Below are 23,256 nucleotides of genomic sequence, written 5' to 3'. Positions count from 1 at the left end.
TTTTTATTTATGCTTCACTGCAATAAACCTGACCAAGCGTCAGTTACACCTTGAATTCGGCTGTCTGCCTGAGGTGAATACGTGCCCTTTGAACCCAGCAAATGCGATCCCGGAGCGTGTTATCACAGTATATATAGTGGAAGGGCTGAAGCTTTGTTTAGGACTAAGAATAATCCCATCCAGCAGAGTAAAAGTCCTTAGCCCCTTCAGCATCAAAAGAACGTACATCTACTCCAATATAAGATGTAACCTGCGACACACTCATTAATGGAAGAGACAAGTAATGTCAGGACAGAGTGTTTGGAGAAGAGGAGTGGCGTTGGCAGGAAAAGGAGAAGAAAAAGGTGGAGCAACACAGTGATATAACTACACAGGCTGGAGTATGGGAGGTGCTCCGGTCATGACCAAAACACTTCAGGCTCATCTGCATATAGATTAAAATGTGCAATTTTCAGGTTATGGAGTAGAAGATTTTATGAATAAAAATATAGATTGGTTTATTTTTCAAAGAACTACATGACATTATAAGGCTTTTTGAGGGTGGGGATAAAGTTGATCATCACAGATTCCTTTTAAGTAATAGCACAAAAATCATCTGACATTACACATTGTAAGACTTAGGTTACGTAATTATTATTTAATAGGTAATAGTCAATACTAGTGAATATGTGATAAATGTTCCACTGCTGAGATCACCACCCATTAATTTAGTTCCGCTGGACTGCATGACTGCAGAGAGGAGAATTACGAACAGAATAGCAGTCAATGAGACTGACAGAGACAGCTAAGACCATTATTTGACTCCATTCTAACTTATGCAGAAGGGCAAGGCGCATCTGTGGTGACCCTGAGGCTCAGTCGCCACAGGGTATTGCATCTGACTTAAGGTGCAACACTCATCCTGGGTAAGGAAGAGGTTAAATACTGGTTTTCACTTATACAACACAGCCAGGAAGTGAATCAGCAGTTACACAACACACAGCTTAGCAGCCAACCACTGGAACTCGGTTAAAGGTGGTCACCATAACAACGGGTTTTCCCAGCCACCAGTGAGTCCTCAGGAAGGTGGGGGCAGAACAGGGGAGGTGAGAGAACACACAATTTTTACCTTAGAATAGTCTGGGACACAGAACAACATGGACGTAGGGGAGAGTGCTTCAGAGCTTCCCCTGTTAGGACCGGCCCGACTGAAAGGAAGCAGGGGAGTTTACTGTATGAGCTGGAGAAACAGAGGAGCAACATGGTAGCTAGAGGTAGTGCTCAATAGCTCCCTCAGTACCAGCGACGTTAGGGTGCAGAACCCTAAGGTGGTGTACACTTCAGGTTGTGCCACTAGAATCTGCCGGACAGGGGAATTTCACGTCCCTCTGGCCACCACAAAGAATCGTGATCAGGGTCAGGCCCAACAAAGGATTTGCGCTGCCTGTGGACGGGAGGACGGGAACTAAAGCCAAGAACACCGGGGTCCCCAAGTAACTTCAAGTTACGGGGATCCACACTTAAGCTCACAGAAAGGAAGGTCTCTCAGTTCACAACTCCGGTGGTGCCCCTGAACTACCCGGGAACGGCTGGGGACCATCACGGCAGAAACTAGCACTCTGAGGGTGACGACAGTACTGTCAGTAAAAAGAACTTTGACCGCAGCCCCCTGTGTCCTCCCGTTATTGCCGTCACCATCGCCCCACGCTACGACGCCAACGCCCACTACTACCACCATCATCCTCCCTGGGGCCAAGTTCTACCTGTGGGGAGCTGAACCATCCTGGCTACCCCAGAGGACAGCACCCGCAGAGGCGGCTATCTACCTGGCCGCATAACGCAGGTGGCATCACGAGACAACTACTACCACTCCCAACATCCTCATCCAATCCCTTTTTGTGCACACCTCTGGGCCACGAAGCCGGGCAGGGCCACCCATGACATCCTAGACCCGACATCACCGGCCCAGCACCGAGTATTTAACCCCTGCCCTGTGGGTGCTACACATCACTTGAAGTTGTAACGGAGCCTTTAGAGAATCTCATTATTGGATGGTTAACAAATACATATGCAGGACTCCTCTCCAAAGCAACTTTGGGGAATAAGCCCAATGTTCTTAGAAAGAGCATGGAGGTGGAAACATACAACAGGGTGGGAACATAATGGAACCACATGAGTTAACGAAAATGCTCCCAACCCTTCAATTTGGAAATCATTTGCCTTGTTCCATATTTTAAAATAAATAAAAGCAGAACAGAAACATCTGATTTTAATGGGGTATATCTATCAACGGCTGCGACCCCTACTGATCATCAGACTTAGGACCCGTTCTCGTCTGGTTCTCCCTTGGCCACGGCATTGTGGACAGGAGGAGCAAAACACAACAGCATGTCAAGCATTACTTGTTTATTGGAGTACGGCGATAGACAAGTGATTTGGTTATTTATCTTTGTCAGTAACATAATGTCAAGGTGATAATTTTTGTAGCCTGGAATACCCCTTTGACAGATCTGATGCTATGATGAAGCTTAAAAATGGCAATTCAGTATACAGTAACTTGCAGTTAAAGGGTTAATCCTAAATTCTTACTCTTTTCCTGACTGGTAACCGAGAGCTGTTCAATTCACTGTCAGGAGCAGAATTTTATGTTCGCTCCTCCAGGCCTGCCTGTGCTAAAGGTAAGGTTGTTGACAAGAGCGGAGTGTTCTGAGGACATGTAATGAGCAGTATTTAACACCTATCTCTCCCCAGTGAGAACACGCTCAGCTTATTGCAACTCCTAGATAAAACAACTGTGCTGCAGTGCCACCAAGTGGAGCCCGATGACATCAGAGAGGATTTCCACACACCCATATGGGTGCTCACCATCCGATATAGGCTGCTACTTTCAGAAAAAAATACTGATCCGCACTGCCCCATAGTATAGCAATGGTCTGAGTCCTATCTAACAAAACATCAGAGCGCTCATCCGAGTTATACACTCATGTGAGCAAGCCCTAATACCTAACAATTTCTTGGAAGCCATCTTCTCTGCAAATCTCCAAAAACCCAGAAGAGGACTGGAGATTTTTATAGACATGCGCAGTGCAACACACGTTTATTAACTTTGACACCATCTAGGCTTCATTTAGACGTCCGTTTTTCACGAACGAGCTCTGACCGTGTTTTCACTATCCAAGCTGTTATGTGGACTGCGTGTCCACAAAAAAAAAATTAAGGAGAAATGTACATTTTTTTCTTAGATCAAAATTACCGTACAAGTCTATTTTTCTATGACAATCACGGACAGCACACATTGTTGTCCATGTGCAATTTGTTTGCTCTCCGTTGTTAACTCCGCAATGAGTAGGAAATTTCTTTTTGCACAAGAGAAAATCCTCTGATAAAGAAACACTGCTGAACAACAGTACCTTTTTCACACGCATGATAAGAGCAGACGTCTGAACGAGACCTTATTTTGTTGCTGGTTCTTGTAATTGGTCAGTGACTCCACTGTAAGGGGGTGTAGGGCTCTGCCCACTCCAGACCTGCATATCTTTCATGCATAAGGTCTACTGGTGAAATGTATGTGTGCAGCCACTAGGTGGCCACGTTGGGCTGGCAGCTCATCTTGGTACTCATACTCCCCAAGAGAATTAATTAGACTGACCCTCAAGGTCGAATCCCGCTGCCGGATGCGTGGGGCCCTAGAGAGAGAGGGTTGCTCTAACCATGTCCCAAATGGGTGAAGTCCGGACGACCTGTATGGTGGCAGATACCCAGAGAATCCCCTTAATCAGCGGGAGTAGATCCTGACGAACCGGATACAGAGGAGTGCTGTCCCTGAAAAGGCCTTTCCTAGCTTATAGCCGAAAATCCCTGTGGGTGGGACGACGGGATATTCTGAGAACTATTTGAGTATGCTGGACAAAGTGAAGTTGAGAGAGGGGATGAAGGGCTCGGAAGCCTGAGCACCAGGGAGGTGGCTGGCTGGCAAACTGAAAGTGACTCCGGTTGCTATCGGTTACCCCGACCGGAGTGTACAGTAAAGACATTATGTCAAAAGACTTGTGTGACCCCTGTATCTAAGGAAGGATGTGCCCGTAGAAGGCGTGATGGAAGATGTGATTATGTTTTATACAGTAAAGAACTGTTGCCACTGAGAAAGAACTGTGTCTCTGTGTGGTGCTTGAGGGTGCTGGGACCTGCTGCAACCGGCAGCTGGGAAATGGTCCTGAAGAAGAGAGAACCAGCACTGGCCTCCGACCTGAAAATAAGTGTGTGGCGCCGTGGACTAGCCAGGTCGTCACAGGTACTGCAACAACACACCCCACACCCCGAGATAGGCACATCAGCCAGACACCAAATCCTTGTTGCCTCCCTCCAGGGGCTGATGTCCACACCAGGTGGGGTGGAGCCAGGCGGTTGGCCCCACCCACTGAGGAGTTCACAGTCCTGGAGGCGGGAAAGGAAGGCAGTTGAGTAAGGGAGGTCAAAGAGTGAGGAGTAAAGTGGTAGTAGAGGAGCAGACTCACCGTGTCCGGGTATGTGGCCTGGGCACCAAGAGCACGGTTGGCAGACGGTGGTGGCCGTCTGCAGGAGAGGCAGATCAACGCGGAACCGTAGGACCGGGGATGGGCGGTGGCCCGCCGGTACCAAACCGGGGAGCGAAGTGAAGCCAGCACAAACCGGCAGGGCCTGCGGACCCCGACCAGGCTTGGAGTCGCCGTTAAACAGGTCAAATCCATTAGTGACTGGAATCCCAGGGGTTTCCAAACAGCCAAGACCCGATTGAAGGCAACCGTCCAAACAGCGAAAGGGAAATACAGCTACCGCCACAGCTAGAGTTCCCAGGGCCAGAGCCTGCGGGCAAAAGGGCTCCTCCGGCATATATCCACACTGGGGAGCGGGTTACCGGTGGGAAGCCATCGGGACCGAAGTTACACAAAAGGTGCAGGGAAAGGCAGCCACCACCAACCGTCCGGGAGAAACCACAGCAGCCGGCTGCGGGACCCGTCCATCCAGCTGTTTGTTTTACCAGAGACTCTGCATCCATTCTTGGCTGAATGAGTACCACCGTGCCATCCGGCACCGCACTGGCCCCGTGACCCTGCACCTCACCAACCGTGCCTCCCCGCCTCACCTCACCGGGCCCCGGGACAACCAACCCCTACCCACGGAGGGGGAAACAACATCCCAGCTGCTCCCTGCCATCGCTCCCGGGATCCCCGTCACCAGCAGCGGTGGTGCCCCAACCTTACCACAAACCGTGGGTGGCGTCACGGACCAAATCCCCAAACCAAACCACCCCTTTCACTCACGGGCGAGGAGCGCCGCTCGAGTCCCCGGATCCGGCCCACCGCTCGAGCCACCGAGCAGCAGCAGCGCCGGACCCGAGCGTGGTGAGCGCAGCGCCCTCCCCGCCCGCGACAAGTGCCCTGCAACACAATCCCCAGCAAACCTCCCCCTGCACTAAAGAGGCAATCGCGGTGCAGAGACACATCCCAGGGCCATACTGCGGCTGAACAGCAGTCTCTTCTGCGACTACTACGGCACCAGAACGCCCCTTTAACACCACTATGGGATCTTCTCATCTCAGCTTCCATCTGGTGCATCACCACCATGCTAAAGGAAACACGGCCGAATGTCCACATACGGTAGATGGAATCAAGGTCTTTGTGAGCTTCTGTTTTTCACCATTTTCAGACACAAGCTTCTGTTTAGTAGTATTTTAAAACGTGGAAATTTGCTTTAGATAAAAATTGGACATTTTCAGCTAATTACATATATTATGCACCAACTGAAGCATCGGCTCCCTGATATTAGACAACACTATACTTATAAGCCAGCATTATGGAGAGCACATCAGAGCGCTTTTTTTAAGACCCCCTGATTTAGCTCATCAAAGCAACTGTGTTTTGCGGCCGCACACTGTGAAACACCTGCGACATATCATTTTCTGAATCTATAACTATCACTCTCTGCTTCTCCTTATGTTGTTAAGTACATTAACCATTCGTAGGTGTCTGGTTTATTATTCTATGCTATTGTTCTCCAACCTTATGAAGCTACAACACCCATCATGCCCTGGTTTACTCAGGTCATGGAATGAAGTCATCATTGCTTTAGTAGGGCTAGTCATCAAAATATTACACAATTTAAATTAATTTTTATTGTAAACTTTTTTTAAATATAGATTTTTTATTTTTATGTAACAAAATACATACGGTACACAGATAAGCATGTCTGCTGTCACTGTACTCTGTTTTCCATTAAGAGTCGACTATAGTAAACAAACAATGGTAATTTTTCTCTCCAATAACATCTACTACCTGGACAAGCCCTTTTTAAATTAATCAAAACCCACAATATATTCACCTTCCAGACATTTCTGGAATACCACCCCCTCTCCCGGGACTCACGTGACGTTGTTGCATCTCATGAGCCCTGCAACCAATCAGAAGCGGCTGTTGCGCTGCTACGCTCTGAGTTCCTTTGGATGAATGTAGCACATGCGGAAGAAGGATGAGAGCAGCAGCCTTATAGTGGCCCCTAATTGGCTGCAGGACTCATAACAAAAACCCAGAACCAACATTGCTGCAATGGTACCGGTCTGGGAGGTAAGTATATGATGTTTTTATTTTACAATGTGGACTAGGTCATTTATAATTGAGTTCTCCAGATAGTAGACAACTCCTTTGATGCCAGTTGCCAAAAAGCACACATGCCATATACCGAAATGATATGTGGGTCTCTAATATGGCTGAATGGAAGAACATTTTTAAAAATAAAAAACTAACTCCAATATTTATTTTCTACGGGCTTATATCTAATTTACATCCCTAATGTGAAATACATAACACAGTCTTTTTGTATTTACCTTCACATTAACAAAGTTAGTGTTAGACCACGTTGAGTATTTGGTGAGTTTTTTATCTCAGTATTTGTAAGCCAAAACCAGGAGAAGAACAATCATAGGAAAAGTGTAATTGTAACATGAGCACCACTTCTGTATTTTTTACCAACTCCTGGTTTTGATTTACAAAACTGAGGTAAAAATTCAAGAGTATAGGAAGAAAGCGGCACTAACCAACGCCTCGCATAAAAGTCCACTTTATTGACAAAGGTGCGCTAAGAACATGCAGGAGAGAAGCCAGGTGCAGCCACTCCAACGGAAAGATGGCCGTTTCGCGTTACATGGACCTGTATAAGTGCATGTAGCGCGAAACGGCCGTTGCCCCCTGGAGTGCCTGTACCCGCCTTCTGTCCTGCATGTTCTTAGAGCACCGCTCTCAATAAAGTGGACTTTTCTGCGAGGCGTTGGTTAGTGCCGCTTTCTTCCTCTACTCCTGCACTTATTATCGTACTTTTTTCTGATTAATAGCATGCACCCTTTTCCAGCTCTACATGGAGTATCCAACCAGATTCTTCTCTCTGCAGCACCTGACAAGGTATTCCCCGTTGGCGCAGGATTGTACTTTTCTGTTGTCCTAAGGTAAGAAACTCACCACATACTCAATGTGTGAACATGGCCTTAAAGTTACCTGACATCCTGGGAGCAGTAGAAACGAGTTGCCTCTTTGCGAAGCCTGGCCAGTGTTGTGCCTCCTTCCCGCTGTAAGGAAACTAAACGAGAGTCACTTAGGACCACCTTCATCAGCTCCCGGTACTGACCCATTTTCTCCTCTGCTTCCTATGACGACATATGATGACATATTTGTTCAGCCTATGGCATACATTTATCACACAAGCACAAGTAAACGTTTTGGCCATGACTATTACCTTCGAATCCTGTAGCGTGTTGCCTTCACCCAGTTCTTGAATGGCATGCTGCAGTAAGTCGGAGGCTTTTCGGAGGTCTGCAGAAAAGGCATCAAGCTTCTAAAATACATAAAACAAGTTTTATGAGAAACATAAATGAAATACTGTATTTGATAAAATGTAGTAAAGCCCGGTGCAGAAACTGTCAGAATACTTGTTCTACAATATATGCTATACAGTAAACTGTCTCTCAATGTAGCACAGACATCTTTAAAAGGAAGCATGAAAGGATAGCACAAGCAATCATGCTGCACGAGAATAAAACAATAAAGAGGCAAAGGGGAAGGATCACAAAGTTTTGTACATTATATAGGGTTTTACTATTTTATATTATATAAAACTAACAAACGTGATAACAGTATTATTTATCAATCTGAGACAACATTAACATTGATCTCAGTTTACATGATTAAAGGGGTTGTCTCAAAATGACATGCATTCTTGAAAAAAGATGGATCTAATTACAGGGAAGATGTTCAGAGTTGATGGAAAGATAGATGGAGCTAAATACAGGGCAATCCTTGAGGGAAACCTGTTAGAGGCTGTAAATGGCTAAATTGGGGCACAGGTTAAGCTTCTAGCAGGACAATGACCCTAAACATTATGCTAGAGTTTCAATGGATTGGCCCAGTAAAGGTCCAGAACTAAATCCTATTGAGAATCTGCGGCAAGACTTGTAAAATGGTGTTCACAGACGCCTCATTCCAAACTCATTCAGCTATAACTATTTAGCAATCAAGAATGAGCAAAACTTTCAACCTCCAGATGTGCAAAACAGCGAAAGAAGATCCTACAAAGCATTAAATTATTGAGAAAACCTTGAATCATCTCCTATACACTTCACAAATACTTGCTTCTTAAGGCCCCGTTACACGCAATGACGTATTAACGATATATCGCCGGGGTCACGGATTTCGTGACGCACATCCGGCATCGTTAGCGTCGTCGTTGCGAGTGACACCAACGAGCGGCCATTAACGATGGAAAATACTCACTAAATCGTCCATCGTTGACACGTCGTTCATTTTCAAAAAATCGTTGATTGTTGAGGTTGCAGGTTGTTCGTCATTCCCGAGGCAGCACACATCGCTATGTGTGACATCTCGGGAACGACAAACTACAGCGTACCTGCGGCCGCTGGCAATGCGGAAGGAAGGAGGTGGGCGGGATGTTACGGCCGCTCATCTCCGCCCCTCCGCTTCTAATGGGCGGCCGCTTAGTGACGCCGCTGTGACGCCGCATGAACCACCCCCTTAGAAAGGAGGCGGTTTGCCGGCCACAGCGACGTCGTTAGGCAGGTAAGTACGTGTGACGGCTCCTAACGATATTGTGCGCCATGGGCAGCGATTTGCCCGTGACGCACAAATAACGGGGGCGGGTATGCTCGCTAGCGATATTGCTGTGTGTAAACCCCCCTTTAGTGTTGGTAAATCAAATAAAATCCTAATAATCTACATTTAGTTTTGTGGGTCTAGCATGAAAAAAGGTTCACAGAGTATGAATACTTTTTCAAGGTTCTGTATCTTCACAAATAGTTTTTCTGAGTCAGATTAATTTTTTCCCTGTCCAGGCTCTATGTATTTTTGTTTAATCATGGTCTACCTTGGCACAAAGCAGCAGAACAGTAAAGGTTTTCCTCCTTACTACAAAGTCTTGTATATCCTTAGCTATAATGTTTCTGCTGGTGTAACATCACACAGAAAAGAACATGTAAGAGGGATTGAGCTTCAAGAACATATACTACAACCCAAGTAAATGCAGGATAACAAGCGTATTCCTGAAAGCTGCCTTACTGATCAAGGTTTTGGACATTCGCACCAGAGACACTGCACTTAGGAGCACTCAAGACATCAGATCATACAAAAGAAATACTAAGCTGCAACTTAGTGTTAGCAGGCAGTGGCACCTGATAAAATTGGACCCACTCGCTGTGGCAGTAGGGATAGGTGCCTCCAAGGTCCCAGGTCAGCTGTCCAATGTCCACATATCTGCCCAGAGATTTCAGTGAAGTCAGGACTTCCACCTATAGATGTAAACATTCAGGAAAAGCAACCATCTTGTTAGGAAAAAACAACATTAACTTTTTTAGAGCAAACTGGCTTAAAGTGAATCTGTCCGCAGGTTTTTGCTATGTAATCTGAGAGCACCATGATGTAGTGGAAGAGACTGATTCCTGCGATATGTCACTTACTAGACTGTGTTTTACTGTTTCAATAAAGTCAGTATTTTATCAGCAGATTATCCCCACAAGACTAAGTATCTCGTGTCTCATGGTCCAACCACTCCCTCGCACCACCACTGATTAGCAACTTTCTGTCAATATACAATGTAGATAGGAGCTGCCAATCTGTGGTGTGTGGGGGTGCACACTGTTCAGCATCTGACTTCTGCTAGATCAGCAGCAGAGAAAACTGTGACTATCATAACTGTCACTACATCATGCTGCTGTCAGGTTACATAGCAAAAACCTGCTGACAGATTCCCTTTAAATGGTAGTGGGTGAAGATAGCGACAAAACATACCGTAATTGTATCTCATACAAATGCAGATATTTAGAAAGGAGAGACAATCTGAGGACTTACCTGTAGTCCAGGTATTCTATCCAGCTGGGGAGCGGTTTCCTTTTCTACAAGAACGACAGTGCTCTGGATAGAACCAGGAGAAGAAGCCTGAAGAGTTAAAGGAGATAATCAGGGGGTAAGTACAGTTTCCTTCTGTTTCAGACATCTTGCGTCTAACCACCAGGTTACTTATATCTAGCTCCCAGGCTCAGTGGTATAGTATTCGGGCCAGAGGGAAGACTTTTGGGCACATGGGTGGTTGCTCGGGAGCCAAAGTCTATGTGGGGCGCAAAATTCCACCCCCTTGTTGGCCTTCACAATCTATTAATTGACACTGGAAAGCACCAATTCTTCTTGGAGTGGTCGCCCAGTACATTAGTCGAGATAAAATGAAGTCAACTTTGCATTTCCAGGGTGCAGGAGTAGTTGACAAACTTATGTTGTCTGCTGCACTGTGCATAGGCAGTAACTGAGGTGTCAAGCTGAACAGGTAATGAATGAAGACAGTATTGATTGTAAGTTGCATATGAAAAGATCTAAAACTCTAAAAGCATTATGTACAGTGTATATGACTTAATATTGTCTTCATTCATTACTAAGAGATGCAGTCACATTTATTTATTTATTTTTTATGTATAACAGGGGCAGATTCTTAATTTTTTTCCACCACATTTATTTTAACAAATTTGTGTCTTTTGGATGAGCTGGAAGCCGCCACTGTGGCTCTCTTGGGCTTGCGTGTTGTGCCTTCACGGAATCCATTTTTGAATCTGCGGCCGATGCCGGTGGTGTTGCGTCTCTTCGCCTTGGCACTCCAGTTGTACTTTCTCTTGCGCTTGGCTGGGTATCCGCACTTTCCACAGGTGGACTTCTGGAGATGGTTGGAGCCGCAGTGACGGCACAGAGTGTGCGTCTTATTGCGGCGCTTTACGAATGACGATGTTCCCTTCGTCATCTTCCCCTACGGTCAACATTTTTATACTTTTCTAACCATGAGTAGGGTTAGGGTTAAAGTTACTGTTATGCTTAAGGTTAATGTTAGAATTAGGGCTACTAAAACTAGGCTTAAGACTAGGGATAGGATTAGGTCTAGGGTTAGTGATATCTCTAAACCTAAGGTAAGTTATATAAATACAATGATGTACCATGATGAAGATACAGCAGAAACGTATCTGCCTGTATTTTTTATTACTGTCTATGGAGCTGCGACTTCATTTTTAGGAATGCTTTTTGGAATTTAATTAAGAAGAATTCTTATGAAGATTGACTTGCTAGATTTAATCTTTCTGCAAGTGATATCAATAGTTACATCATATAAAATAATAAATACAAAAAGTAAAAAAAGAATATAAGATATACAGTTTTTACATTTTATTTTGGATTTGGGAAAAAAGTAGAAAAAACTAGAGAGGAATGGGACATCACCATATTCCTAAAATGCAATTAAAATCTAGCCTTTGCTAAATTATCAAAAATAGCATGATGCAGAAAAGGGTAATATGACACCTGATACAAATTCTGTGGGATTGTTTGAGTTAAGTGTTTACTTGCTGCATTGTGATATCTGTTTTATATATAAATTTAACAGAGAATAGTAGAGATAGGTGATAATGCCGCGCCACAGATCACTCCTGGAACAGTAAGATTAACGTATCTTTATTGGCATAGGTCTACGCGTTTCAGGAGCACCGCTCCCTTCCTCAGGACCGTGAAGAACCAAGAGACATCAAATCCTTCAAGGATTTGATGTCTCTTGGTTCTTCACGAGGATTTGATGTCTCTTGGTTCTTCACGAGGATTTGATGTCTCTTGGTTCTTCACGGTCCTGAGGAAGGGAGCGGTGCTCCTGAAACGCGTAGACCTATGCCAATAAAGATACGTTAATCTTACTGTTCCAGGAGTGATCTGTGGCGCGGCATTATCACCTATCTCTACTATTCTCTGTTATCTGCCGTCGGGTGGCTGCTGCCTGGATCAATTATTTGCATGCTGTTTAAGGGGTTGTGACTTGCACAACTACATCTGGTGAGTATTCACTCCCCCCCCTCACCCCATTGTATTGGGGTAATACCCTATTTGCGCTTCTTTTTCCACAGTTTTACATATATAAATTTAAGAAAGGCCACACCTTTACAATACGACTCAGTGAGTGGTAATGGTTCACGGGAAAATCTTAATTACTTACCGGTAATGGGATTTTCAGAAGCCCATGACAGCACAACCTATCTCTCAGGTGGTGCTGTCATGGGCGAAAGGGAAAATAATACTTGCCTTTTATGTAAATATAAAATAAAAACAGATTTCCTAAAGCCGAGAGATAAAGGGCTGATTAAAAAAAATCCTCTACTAAATACATTCTATAGGAAGAAGTGATCTGTTAGTTCCTCAATCAGTCAAACCAAGCAGACAATAGTCTGATTTGATATAATTATGCAGTAATTACCCATCACAATTGCCAGCATGCAATCAATGCTAGACAGGATCAGCCACGCTAACCGCACTGCGGCTGTCATTAAAAACCCTGGTTTGCAATTAAAAGTAGTCTTCCTCAATAAAATCCTTTTTATCTGTTAAGAAAAGAAGACTCCCTCATTAGTGGATAATCCCTCCCATACTAAACTATGTCTAATGTCAGTTTATGTGTCAATGGCAGCAGAAAGTTATGCCAGTGAGCGGGATGGGATAGACTGCGGAAAATTTACAATGACGGTTTATCCATAGGTGACCTTCAAAGTCAGGCTAAGGCCCCCTTCACGCGTCCATGCCTCCGGTACGTGCTAGGTCCGTTCCCGCATGTACCGGAGACACGGGCACACGTATACCCATTAAAATCAATGGGTTTATGTGCACGCACGTGTTTAGCCATTGGCCCGTGCCTCCGTGTGGAGCAGACGTGAGCCCGTGTGCTCCATACGGCGGCATGTCCGTTTTTCTCCGGCAGCACGGGTGTTACGCGGCCTGCACACGTACCACACGGATGTAGTGTGGATGCGGTCCCATGTGACATTCGCCGGAGAAACACACGTGTCATTGTAAAAAAAAAAAAAACCTCACCTCTCACCTCCACCATCCCTGCAGTCTCTGCCGCGGCTGTCACCTGCATTCGACTCCCAGTGAATTTGAACAACGCATCTTCTTCACTGGGGGCCGGAAGCAGCGTCAGCGGGGCGTGGCCTGTGCCGGACACTGTCATTCAGCACCACAGACAACTCCAGAAGAAACAGGTAAGGCGGGGCTTTCCGTTCTCAGTGTGTTATTATGTATAACACACGGAGAACAGGAATGTGCCACAAATACGGCACACAGGGGGCAAACCATCCCTTTAATACGTCCATGAAAAACGGTTCGTTTTTTTCACATGCGTGTGAAGGGGGCCTAAGGCTGGGTTCAAATGTTCTGTAGTTAATGTTATCATGGCTCCGTTAGAGAACCGTTTGCAAAAAAGTTCTCACAACTTTTTTGTCCGTTGTTAAATAACAGATGTCGGCCGGATACATTTTTAACATATTGAGTCTATCGACAACCGATCCGTCAACGGATTGCTATTTATCGTCCATTTGTAAAGGATCCGTTAACGGATTGCTATTTATCGTCCATTTGTAAAGGATCTGTTAATGAATTGCTATTTAATCGGCTATTTGTAAGGCATCCGTTACAAATGCAAGTACAACGAATGGCTAAATAGCAATCCGGTAATGGATCCGTTGTCCATAGACTCCCATGTTAAAAATCTTGATCTGGCAGAAATCAGTTTCCCAATGGATCCATTTTAACAGATGACTATAGGAACATGTACATATGATCTTAGCCTAAAGTTGATCAAAAAGGCAGGCTGACATAAAATACAAACTAACTGTACAAAAGAAAAAGACATCTTTGCTCGTCCATGTGCCAAAAGCACAAATCTACTGTACACCTGCTGTCAGCAATTTATTTTCTGCAAGTTATAATAAAAGTGATAAATGGCTGGTAGCGATGTTACTCTCACTAAGCCGCTCCATTATTTTGTAAAATTGTGGACATTTTTAAAAACAAAATAGATGAACTTTTCTTCCCTAGAAAACTCTATAATTTTAATTTTTTATATAAAGGCCAAACATTCCCAGATTGCATGTCACTTTTTTACTCAGCAGGGGGCGACAAAGAGCCCAGGAGAAAGCTATTCATAGTAATGCGAGTGATGTTCTGATTCAACTCTATTTTATTGGATTTATTCAGATAGGGTAGTGGGGTGTAGGGTGATACATTTCTACAAATAAATGCACTTGTGTCTGTTGTATTTCTTTATAAATATAAGATAAGCTGTCATATTGAATGCAGACCACTGCTAATTTGCTCTTTAATACCATGAATTGAGGAGTAACCATCATTTTAATTTTTATTTCCTAAATTAATAGTAAACAGGAAGATAATCAACTTTGTAATATATCTTATCAGAGAAATCGGCTTCTTTCTTCTCCTGGATTCATTTTTCACTCTAAGGGCGGCTTTGCACACTACGACATCGCAGGTGCGATGTCGGTGGGGTCAAATTGAAAGTGACGCACACCCGGCATCGCATGCGACATCGTACTGTGTAAAGCCTAGATGATACGATTAACGAGCGCAAAATCGTCGTAATCGTATCATCGGTGCAGCGTCGGCGTAATCCATAATTACGCTGACACGACGGTCCGATGTTGTTCCTCGTTCCTGCGGCAGCACACATCGCTGTGTGTGAAGCCGCAGGAGCGAGGAACATCTCCTACCGGCGTCACTGCGGCTTCCGTAGGATATGCGGAAGGAAGGAGGTGGGCAGGATGTTTACATCCTGCTCATCTCCGCCCCTCCGCCGCTATTGGCCGCCTGCCATGTGACGTCGCTATGACGCTGCACGACCCGCCCCCTTAGGAAGGAGGCGGGTCGCCGGCCAGAGCGACGGTCGCAGGGCGGGTGAGTGCATGTGAAGCTGGCGTAGCGATAATTTTCACTACGCCAGCTATTACACGATATCGTACCTGTGACGGGGGCGGGGACAATCGCATGCGACATCGCAGCATCGGCTTGCGATGTCGCAACGTGCAAAGCCATGGGTAAAATCGGTAAAATCTGTATTCAATGATACCAGCTTCCCCATTACTAGGATAGAAGATGCCAGTTGGTGTTTTTAAAATTCTGTGGAGATGGGTGAGTGAGGAGGAGGGAAATGCTGGAGGAAGGCACAGACATTCTGTTCCAAGTTCTCCATAGAGCTTTATAAGTACAAACTGTCATTTCTGATTTTAGTAATGGGAAAGTTTGTATTCACTGAATACAGATTTTATACACAAATTTTTTAGAATAAGTGATCAATCCAGGAGGAGAAAGAAACAGATTTCTCTGATAAGATATATTACAACAATTTAAATTTTCAAGTGAATTATTGATTTATGAAAAAAATAAAATAAATAAACCAACAGCTACTGTTTAAAATATCTTACCCTATTATGTTCCTTTAGTCATATTGCTACTATCTGAAGATTACACTCGGATTTACCAACCAATCCACCTGTGGACCGTGATCTTTGGAGGCATCTGACTGAGAAGGGAACTTCATTTTCTAATTTTTTGCTCCGATGTGTTTCCATTATTATTGGCATTACACATGTTTAGCTGAGGCAGGGTAAGGCCACGTGCTCACGTTGAGTATTTGGTGAGTTTTTTACCTCAGTATTTGTAGCCAAAACAAGGAGTGGGTGATAAATGCAGACGTGGTGACGTGTTTCTATTATACTTTTCCTCTGATTGTTCCTCTCCGGGTTTTGGCTTAGGCTGCTTTCACATTGCATTCCTATCCCTGTTCAGTGACCCCATTGAGGCTTCCTTCCCCTGCAGAATGGGTTTCGGATGTAGGCACCGACTGGGCCACTGACTATAATGGTGCAGCCGTCGTGCACCATTTTGCGGAGGTATACGCTTATGCAGTGGCGTAACTAGAGTGCGATGGGCCCTGGTGCGAAATTTGGACCTGGGCCCCCCCCGGACAATGATCAGATTAATGGGCATCTGTAGTGTTCTAAATCATATAAAAGACATATTGATTGCCCCTTCCCCCCTTCATTATGTAGTAATGTCCCCAACCTGGTACATATGTCCCCCATGCTCGTATATATGTCCCATATCCTGGTATACATAGCATGTAACGTTCCCATCCTGGTATATATTTATCCAATCCTGGGCCCATCGTAGTATATATGTCTCCCATCCTGGTATACATGTTCTTCATCCTGGTGTATATGGTCCATATCCTGGTATATATGTCCTCTATTCTGGTGTATATGTTCCTCATATTGGCATATATGTCCCCCATCCTAGTATATACTGTATGTCCTATCTTGGTGTATGGGCTCGTGCGCACGTACATGCTGAATATTCTGCAGCGATTTGAACGCACGGATTTGGGTCAAAATTTTGGCACCCAAATCGAAAAAATTGGGTTAAAAAAAGCATTGTGCGCACGTGTCATGCACAATCTTCATAGATTGTGCAGGGGACGCAGGACGTATGCATTTACGCTGCAGTGCAATACGCAGCGTAAATGCATGCAATTACGCAACGTGCGCACGAGCCCTATATGTCCCCAATCCTGGTATATATGTCCCCAATCCTGGTATATATGTCCCCAATCCTGGTATATATGTCCTCTATCCTGGTATATATGTCCCCTATTCTGGTATATATGGTCCGGGACTATCTCTAATGCATAATTCAAAAAATATTTTTTTCAAAAAAATTCTACTCATCTTTCCTTAGCTCCCACGTCTCCCAGTGTCCTCTGTAGCGAGCGCGGAGTGGCCTGCAGCTGACATCGGCATTCGTGCCATGACGGATGACAACACTGTCATGCGCTGCCCCCAGTCATGGTATGGACGTTGTCTGCCAGCCACTGTTTGGCTGACAATGTGTATTGCAGTGCAGGGACCCGGTGTGTCTTTGTGCTGTGATGCATTTCAGCTGGATATGCGCCCTCAGACACACATCCAGCTGAAGTAGGAGCTAGGGTTGGTGTGTCCTCTGTGCTTTTGGGCCCGGTAATGATCTCTATATTTGTGATCATTATGCCCCTACCTGCTCTCCTCATCCCATCCACCAACTATTGTTTGCTCAAGTTAGCTCATGTATTGTAAAGATAAAACACGCTCCCAGGACATACTGCATCAAATGTACTTTAGGCTATGTGCCCACGTTGCGTTTTATGTGCAGAAAATAACATGGGCATTACACATGCATATTTTCCTGCGTTTTTCACCGACTCCATTGAAGTCAATTGATGAAAAAGCGGGAAAAACACAGAAACAGTTGACATGCTGCTTCTTTTTTTCAGCAACAAAAACTGCAAGGAAAAAAGAAGCAACGTGCGCACAACATGTCAGGATTTGCTTGTATTGATTATAAAAGCAAGGAAAAACGAGTGAAACAAGCAACATGTGCACAAGGTCTTCTGTGTATGTAGCTGAGCAATGCACAGTAATTTAGCTGTATTTAGATACAGGACCTGGCTGTGCTGCTTTCAACAAACTGCTGCAAACACTTCCCCACTGCTCACAGTGTGGCTGATTCTGTGGGCTGGGGACCCCAATCACCTTATCAGCCTCATCCTCCTCATCCCCCACCCCACCACCAAATCCCATAGTGTCCAAAGCAGCACCGTGAATGGTTTACATTAAGATACGATACAACGTTAAAAACATCAGCTGCACTTTCCTGTCATGGAGTTCACCCCTCTCCACATGGTCGCACATAAGTAAATAAATGCACAGACGCTGTCGGTCACTGCACAGAGCGAGGGGGAGGAGAAAGAGTAAATATACAGCTGTGCGGACGCTGCTGGGACGAGGAGGCAGGGTAAGTGCTGCCTCACAGACTATGCGCCAGTCAGATTGCACTGCTGCCACTCACCTAATTTACGTTCTGCAATGGCCGGCAGCACACTATACAGTACACCGCACACAGAGCCCGAGGAGACCGATGTGACAGGCAGAGGCTGGAGAGGGCAGAGCTCAGCGCTGCATGGCCGCTTCTATTCAAAGTGCAGGAACAGCGCAGCTCCTCTCTCACTGACAGGAGCGGCTGTTTATCTGCAAGGCGGGCGTCGGGCCCCTAACCTGCCGCGGGCCCGGTCGCAATGGTGACCTCTGCGACCGCGGTAGTTACGCCCCTGCGCTTATGTGACGCCCTGGACTAGCCAGGTAGTCACAGTTAGTGCCCCGCACAACACCTGTCCCCTAACAAGATGTCAGCAGCCAACCACCAAAACCCTAGTCCCCTCCCTCAGGGCTTGATGTTCACACCAGGGGGTGGAGCCAGGCGGTTGGCCACCCCCATCGTGGAGTTCAGAGAGCCTAAGGCAGGAAACACAGTGGAGTTTCAGTTTGGAGGTGTTGAGGAGTGGAGTTCAAGGAAAGTGGAGGCAGGCCTGTGCCCAGGTCTGCAGCAGTCTGACAGGTGTCTGGGTTGGAGCCCGGGCACCTTTGGCTAGGAGGCATACGGTGGCCTCAGCCTGCAGGAGCCAGGAAGATGGCTCGGTGGAACCATGGTGGACCGGGACAGGGTAGTGGCCTGCCGGTACGGACCCGGGGAACCGACTGGAAACCGGAGCACAAAGGGGGTACTCAGACCCTGAAACGAGTTCCAGAAGCTACTGGACCGAGTTAATTAACTGATTGAGGCTAGGACTATAGGTCCATTCCCACCCAAAGTCCCGACTGAAGGCAACAGCCCAACAAGGGGGATAGAAAGCCACCGCACAGGCAGAGAGATCCCACGGGCCAGCGTCTGCGGGAAATGGGCTCTCCCGACATCCACAATGCCGGGGAGCGGACTCCTGACGCTGAAGCGCAGGCAGCCCACTGATACACAATGCGGTGCAGGAGAAAGGAAGAGACCACCAACCGGGGGGGGACCAGACGCAGCTGGCTGCGGGCACCGACCACCATCATCTTGGTTTACCAGAGACTTGTGTGTGTTACTAATCGTGAGTACAACAGAGCCCTCCGGCCGCGCACCTCCTTGCACCGCCCATCACACAGAACCCAACGGGTCCCGGGGCCACCATCCCTACCCACGGAGGGGTTAACATCTTGCTGCGCAACATCTCCCCCGGGTGCTCAGTAACTGCAGCGGTGGTGTCCACCTTCACCACAGCCCGTGGGTGGCGTCACAAACTCAAACACGGCTCCGGCCGTACACCTACGTCCCCTTAAAGCATCAGTCCCCTTTCAGATCGAAGTGGACCACGGCCCCCCCCCTGGGTCCGGAGATACTCGAGCCACCACCCGGCGAGTCTGGATCTGAGAGGCTGGTTGCCGCTGAGCGCGGGGTGGTACACTTACTGGAGGCGGACACACAGATGTAATCTACTACTTCTGAGTGTCCACCTCGAATAGACACATACTTCTGAAAATGGTGCACGACAGATCACAAGGTGACTTCGTCTACACTATTAGGCTATGTGCCCACAGGACTCTGTACCCGCGGATATATCCGCAGGTAAGTCCGGAGGTTTCCCGCAGCTGATTTCCAGAATCCGCAGCTATACATAGCTGTGGGATTCCAGCAAAATAGCTACGGTAAACCTGCGGACATTCATGCGACTTATCTGCGGAAGTCCTGGCCTCTATCTCCATAGTGGAGAGGCGGGATATCCGCAGATATTTCTGCAGGAATAATTGACATGCATTATGTGTGGCTGCGGGACATCCGCAGCATATTCCACAGCCTCACATACCGCAGCATGGACATAGCACTGCCCATGTCCCATAGGATAACATGGGGAGTTTCTGTATTTGCTAAAACCTGCGGATTTCTCTAGAAAATCCAGACAAATCCGCAGGTTTTCCGCTACAAAATCCGCGGGTACAGAGCCCCTTGGGCACATAGCCTTATAGGCACTCGGCCCGTCGGCTCATACGTCCGAAACCCGATTTGCAGGGGGTTCAGACAGAAGCTTGATGGAGAGGGAGAACAGGGAGAGGAACGCAGTGTGAAAGCAACCCAACATATATTGATGTAAAATCTCATCAAATAAACAATTTGTGCACGTCAAATATTCCTTGAATACAACTCCAACTGATTTTAAAGGGAAAAGCTCCTATAGTGCACACAGAGCTGTTTTTTTTTTAACTTTTCCTAAGTAAACAAGTAGGAAACTTATTCAAAGAGTGTTTAAAGCACTTCTTTAAAATATTGATTTGCAGTAACATCCACTTCCAAATCCTAGTAAAACAACACTGTGTGAAGAGGCCCTAAAGAAGAGGTGAAGAATGCACAATGCTACAATAGGTCATGAGTCTTGTGCTTACTGCCTAATGTTTCACAATTTCCATAAACTACAGAGGAGAGAGGCCCAGGCACAGAAGGCCCTCTGTACAACCAGCTCTCTGGAGTGCTGAATGGGTGACGAGACTCCATTTGCCAGACATATGAGGCATCTAGAGATGTCTATATGAGATGGTAGACTGTTGCTGTCTCACAATCCTTTACCTGAAGACTGCAGTCATGTTATTGTAGTGTCATGTAACTTGTGTGCTGCGTCTTTTGTAAATATTGTGACATGTGAACAGTGGTATAAAGTGTGATATATCTTGTGTTATTATGATGGTAATGTGATGTGTTCTAATATGTCCCGTTGTAATGTACAAAGTATAGCAGTATTTGTATGTAACTGCCAGACTGTAGGGCAAGAAGTAATTAAATATTGGTACTAGCCCACAACAGGAGGGGTTAGTTCATATGGAGAGAGACGGTTCCTTCTAGAAAGTTAGTGAAGACTCGGATGTAAAGTCTATGGATCATTGAGGCCACATGCACTCGTTGACCTGTGGCAGGAGAAAGGAGTCCATATAGGAGATAGCGTGATCCTGAATTGTTGACCGAGACATAGAACATAAAGCAACACTGAAGCTAGAGACTTGCTTTCTAATGAAGTGGCCCCAGGCAGAAGGGTCCGGAGGATGGAGCTTCAGCGACAAGGCCTCAAGCCTAAAAGTTAATGGGACAGGATGGACTGTTACATGAGCGAAGTTGGCTTTCGTGGGCGACGCCTCTCCAAGTGTCGGATAGCACAAAGCCCTACTCCGAGTCTACTGGCTACTCTTTACCCCGTCCTCTACGAGGAGAAGAGACATGGATACGGAAGCATCTGGGAGCACAAGTTTAAGCTAGTTTAATATGTAAAGCTGAGTGTATGTATGCATGTGTGTATGTGTATATGTGTGTGTGTATGTCCGCTAAAGGAATTTGCACCGTCGCATTTACAATCACGAAATTTTGCACAGACACCCCATGTGACCCAGGGAACTTCATAGACTATGTTTTCACGGGAAAATTTAACCCCGTGCTTTACAGTTACACTCCAAAAAACCCGCCTCCATTAAAGTCAATGGAGCTGCGAGCTATTAGGTTATTAATAGGAGCTGTAATTGGTTGCTATAGGAACAAAATAAATAAGCTTATGTGTGAGGGAATAAGATGTCGGTGGGGAGATGGATAGAGAGAGACAGACAGTCAAAGAGATAGACAGAAGCAGACAGAGACAGACAGACAGGGAAAGAGACATGCAGACAGGGAAAGAGACAGAAAGAGAGACAGACAGGGAAAGAGACAGGAAGACAGGGAAAAAGGCAGAGAGACAGACAAAGACAGATAGGGAAAGAGACAGACAGACAGGGAAAGAGACAGACAAGGAAAGCGACAAGGAAAGAGACAGAGACAAGTAAAGAGAACAGGGACTTAGGCAGAGACAAGGAAAGAGACAGGGAAAGAGACAGAGACAGACAGGGAAAGAGACAGAGACAAGTAAAGAGACAGGGAAAGAAACAGATACAAGTAAAGAGACAGGGAAAGAGACAGAGACAAGTAAAGAGACAGGTAAAGGGACATAGACAAGTAAAGAGACAGGGAAAGAGACAGAGACAGACATGGAACGAGAAAGACCTGGAACGAGACAGACCTGAAATGAGACAGACAGGGAAAGAGACAGACGGGGAAAGAGACAGACGGGGAAAGAGACAGACGGGGAAAGAGACAGACGGGGAAAGAGACAGACGGGGGAAAGAGACAGACGGGGGAAAGAGACAGACGGGGGAAAGAGACAGACGGGGGAAAAGACAGACGGGGAAAAAGACAGACGGGGAAAAAGACAGACGGGGAAAGAGAAAGACCTGGAATGAGACAGACCTGGAACAAGACAGACGGGGAAAGAGAGAGCCGGGGAAAAAGACAGACCTGGAACGAGATAGAGGGGGAAAAAGACTGACAGACAGATAGAGACAGACAGACACAGAGATAGAGACACAGACAGAAAGACAGATACAGAGACAGACAGAGAGACTGATACAGAGACAGACAGAGACAGAGAGACAGACAGAGACTGGAAAAGAGACAGCTACTATCTCGGGCAAAGCCCGGGTACTATAGCTAGTCTGTATATAATGGCTAAACCCCTGACCCCCTCCTCTACAAAGAGACTGGACGTGGAGCTGCATAAAGGGAAAGTGAGTGCCATAAATTGGACTCTAGCATTAGGGTGGGTTGTGCTGGGAGTCACAGGACCAATAAGATTGTAAAACACCCACTGGGAACTGAGGATGTGTCTCCATATGCTCTGTAGAACTGAACCATGCTGGAGGATGTGTATTGATGAAGATATATCATGAAGTAAAATGATGTTGTTAAAACTGAACTGGTGGTTTCCTTGTGGAAACGAGTCGTCATCCGGTCCTGGCCAGCTAATGTCAGCAGCAATATGCGGCCTGCATGGGCGTAGTGACAATACCACACAAGTCCACATACCCAGCCAGGAGCAGGTCTTTCATGTAGTGTGTCGGGGCATCTGGAGTCAATCGACTACCGCCCTGCACCACACTGCATCTAGATGTGCACTAATAGTTCTGGCCAG

The 23,256-nt window shown here is 46.1% G+C and overlaps 1 protein-coding gene and 1 pseudogene across 3 annotated transcripts in view; both read right to left on the bottom strand.

Annotated features, from left to right (window-relative positions):
- Nucleotides 1–23,256, bottom strand: part of KIAA1755 (KIAA1755 ortholog) — a 137,488-nt gene that overhangs the window by 47,377 nt on the left and 66,855 nt on the right. For all 3 annotated transcript variants that reach the window (XM_075349806.1, XM_075349805.1, XM_075349807.1), the window contains exons 6-9: nucleotides 10,362–10,448; nucleotides 9,686–9,802; nucleotides 7,741–7,839; nucleotides 7,503–7,651 (exon numbers count right to left, since the gene is read on the bottom strand). In XM_075349806.1, coding sequence (XP_075205921.1) covers nucleotides 7,503–7,651; nucleotides 7,741–7,839; nucleotides 9,686–9,802; nucleotides 10,362–10,448 — 452 coding nt within the window. The remainder of the gene's footprint in view (nucleotides 1–7,502; nucleotides 7,652–7,740; nucleotides 7,840–9,685; nucleotides 9,803–10,361; nucleotides 10,449–23,256) is intronic.
- LOC142310520 (large ribosomal subunit protein eL37 pseudogene) lies at nucleotides 10,993–11,301 on the bottom strand (annotated as a pseudogene).

The sequence above is a fragment of the Anomaloglossus baeobatrachus genome, chromosome 5, assembly GCF_048569485.1.
Source record: "Anomaloglossus baeobatrachus isolate aAnoBae1 chromosome 5, aAnoBae1.hap1, whole genome shotgun sequence".
Classification (NCBI taxonomy): domain Eukaryota; kingdom Metazoa; phylum Chordata; class Amphibia; order Anura; family Aromobatidae; genus Anomaloglossus; species Anomaloglossus baeobatrachus.
The sequence above is the reverse complement of the archived record's forward strand: the minus strand, read 5'-3'. Positions and strand labels throughout refer to the sequence as shown.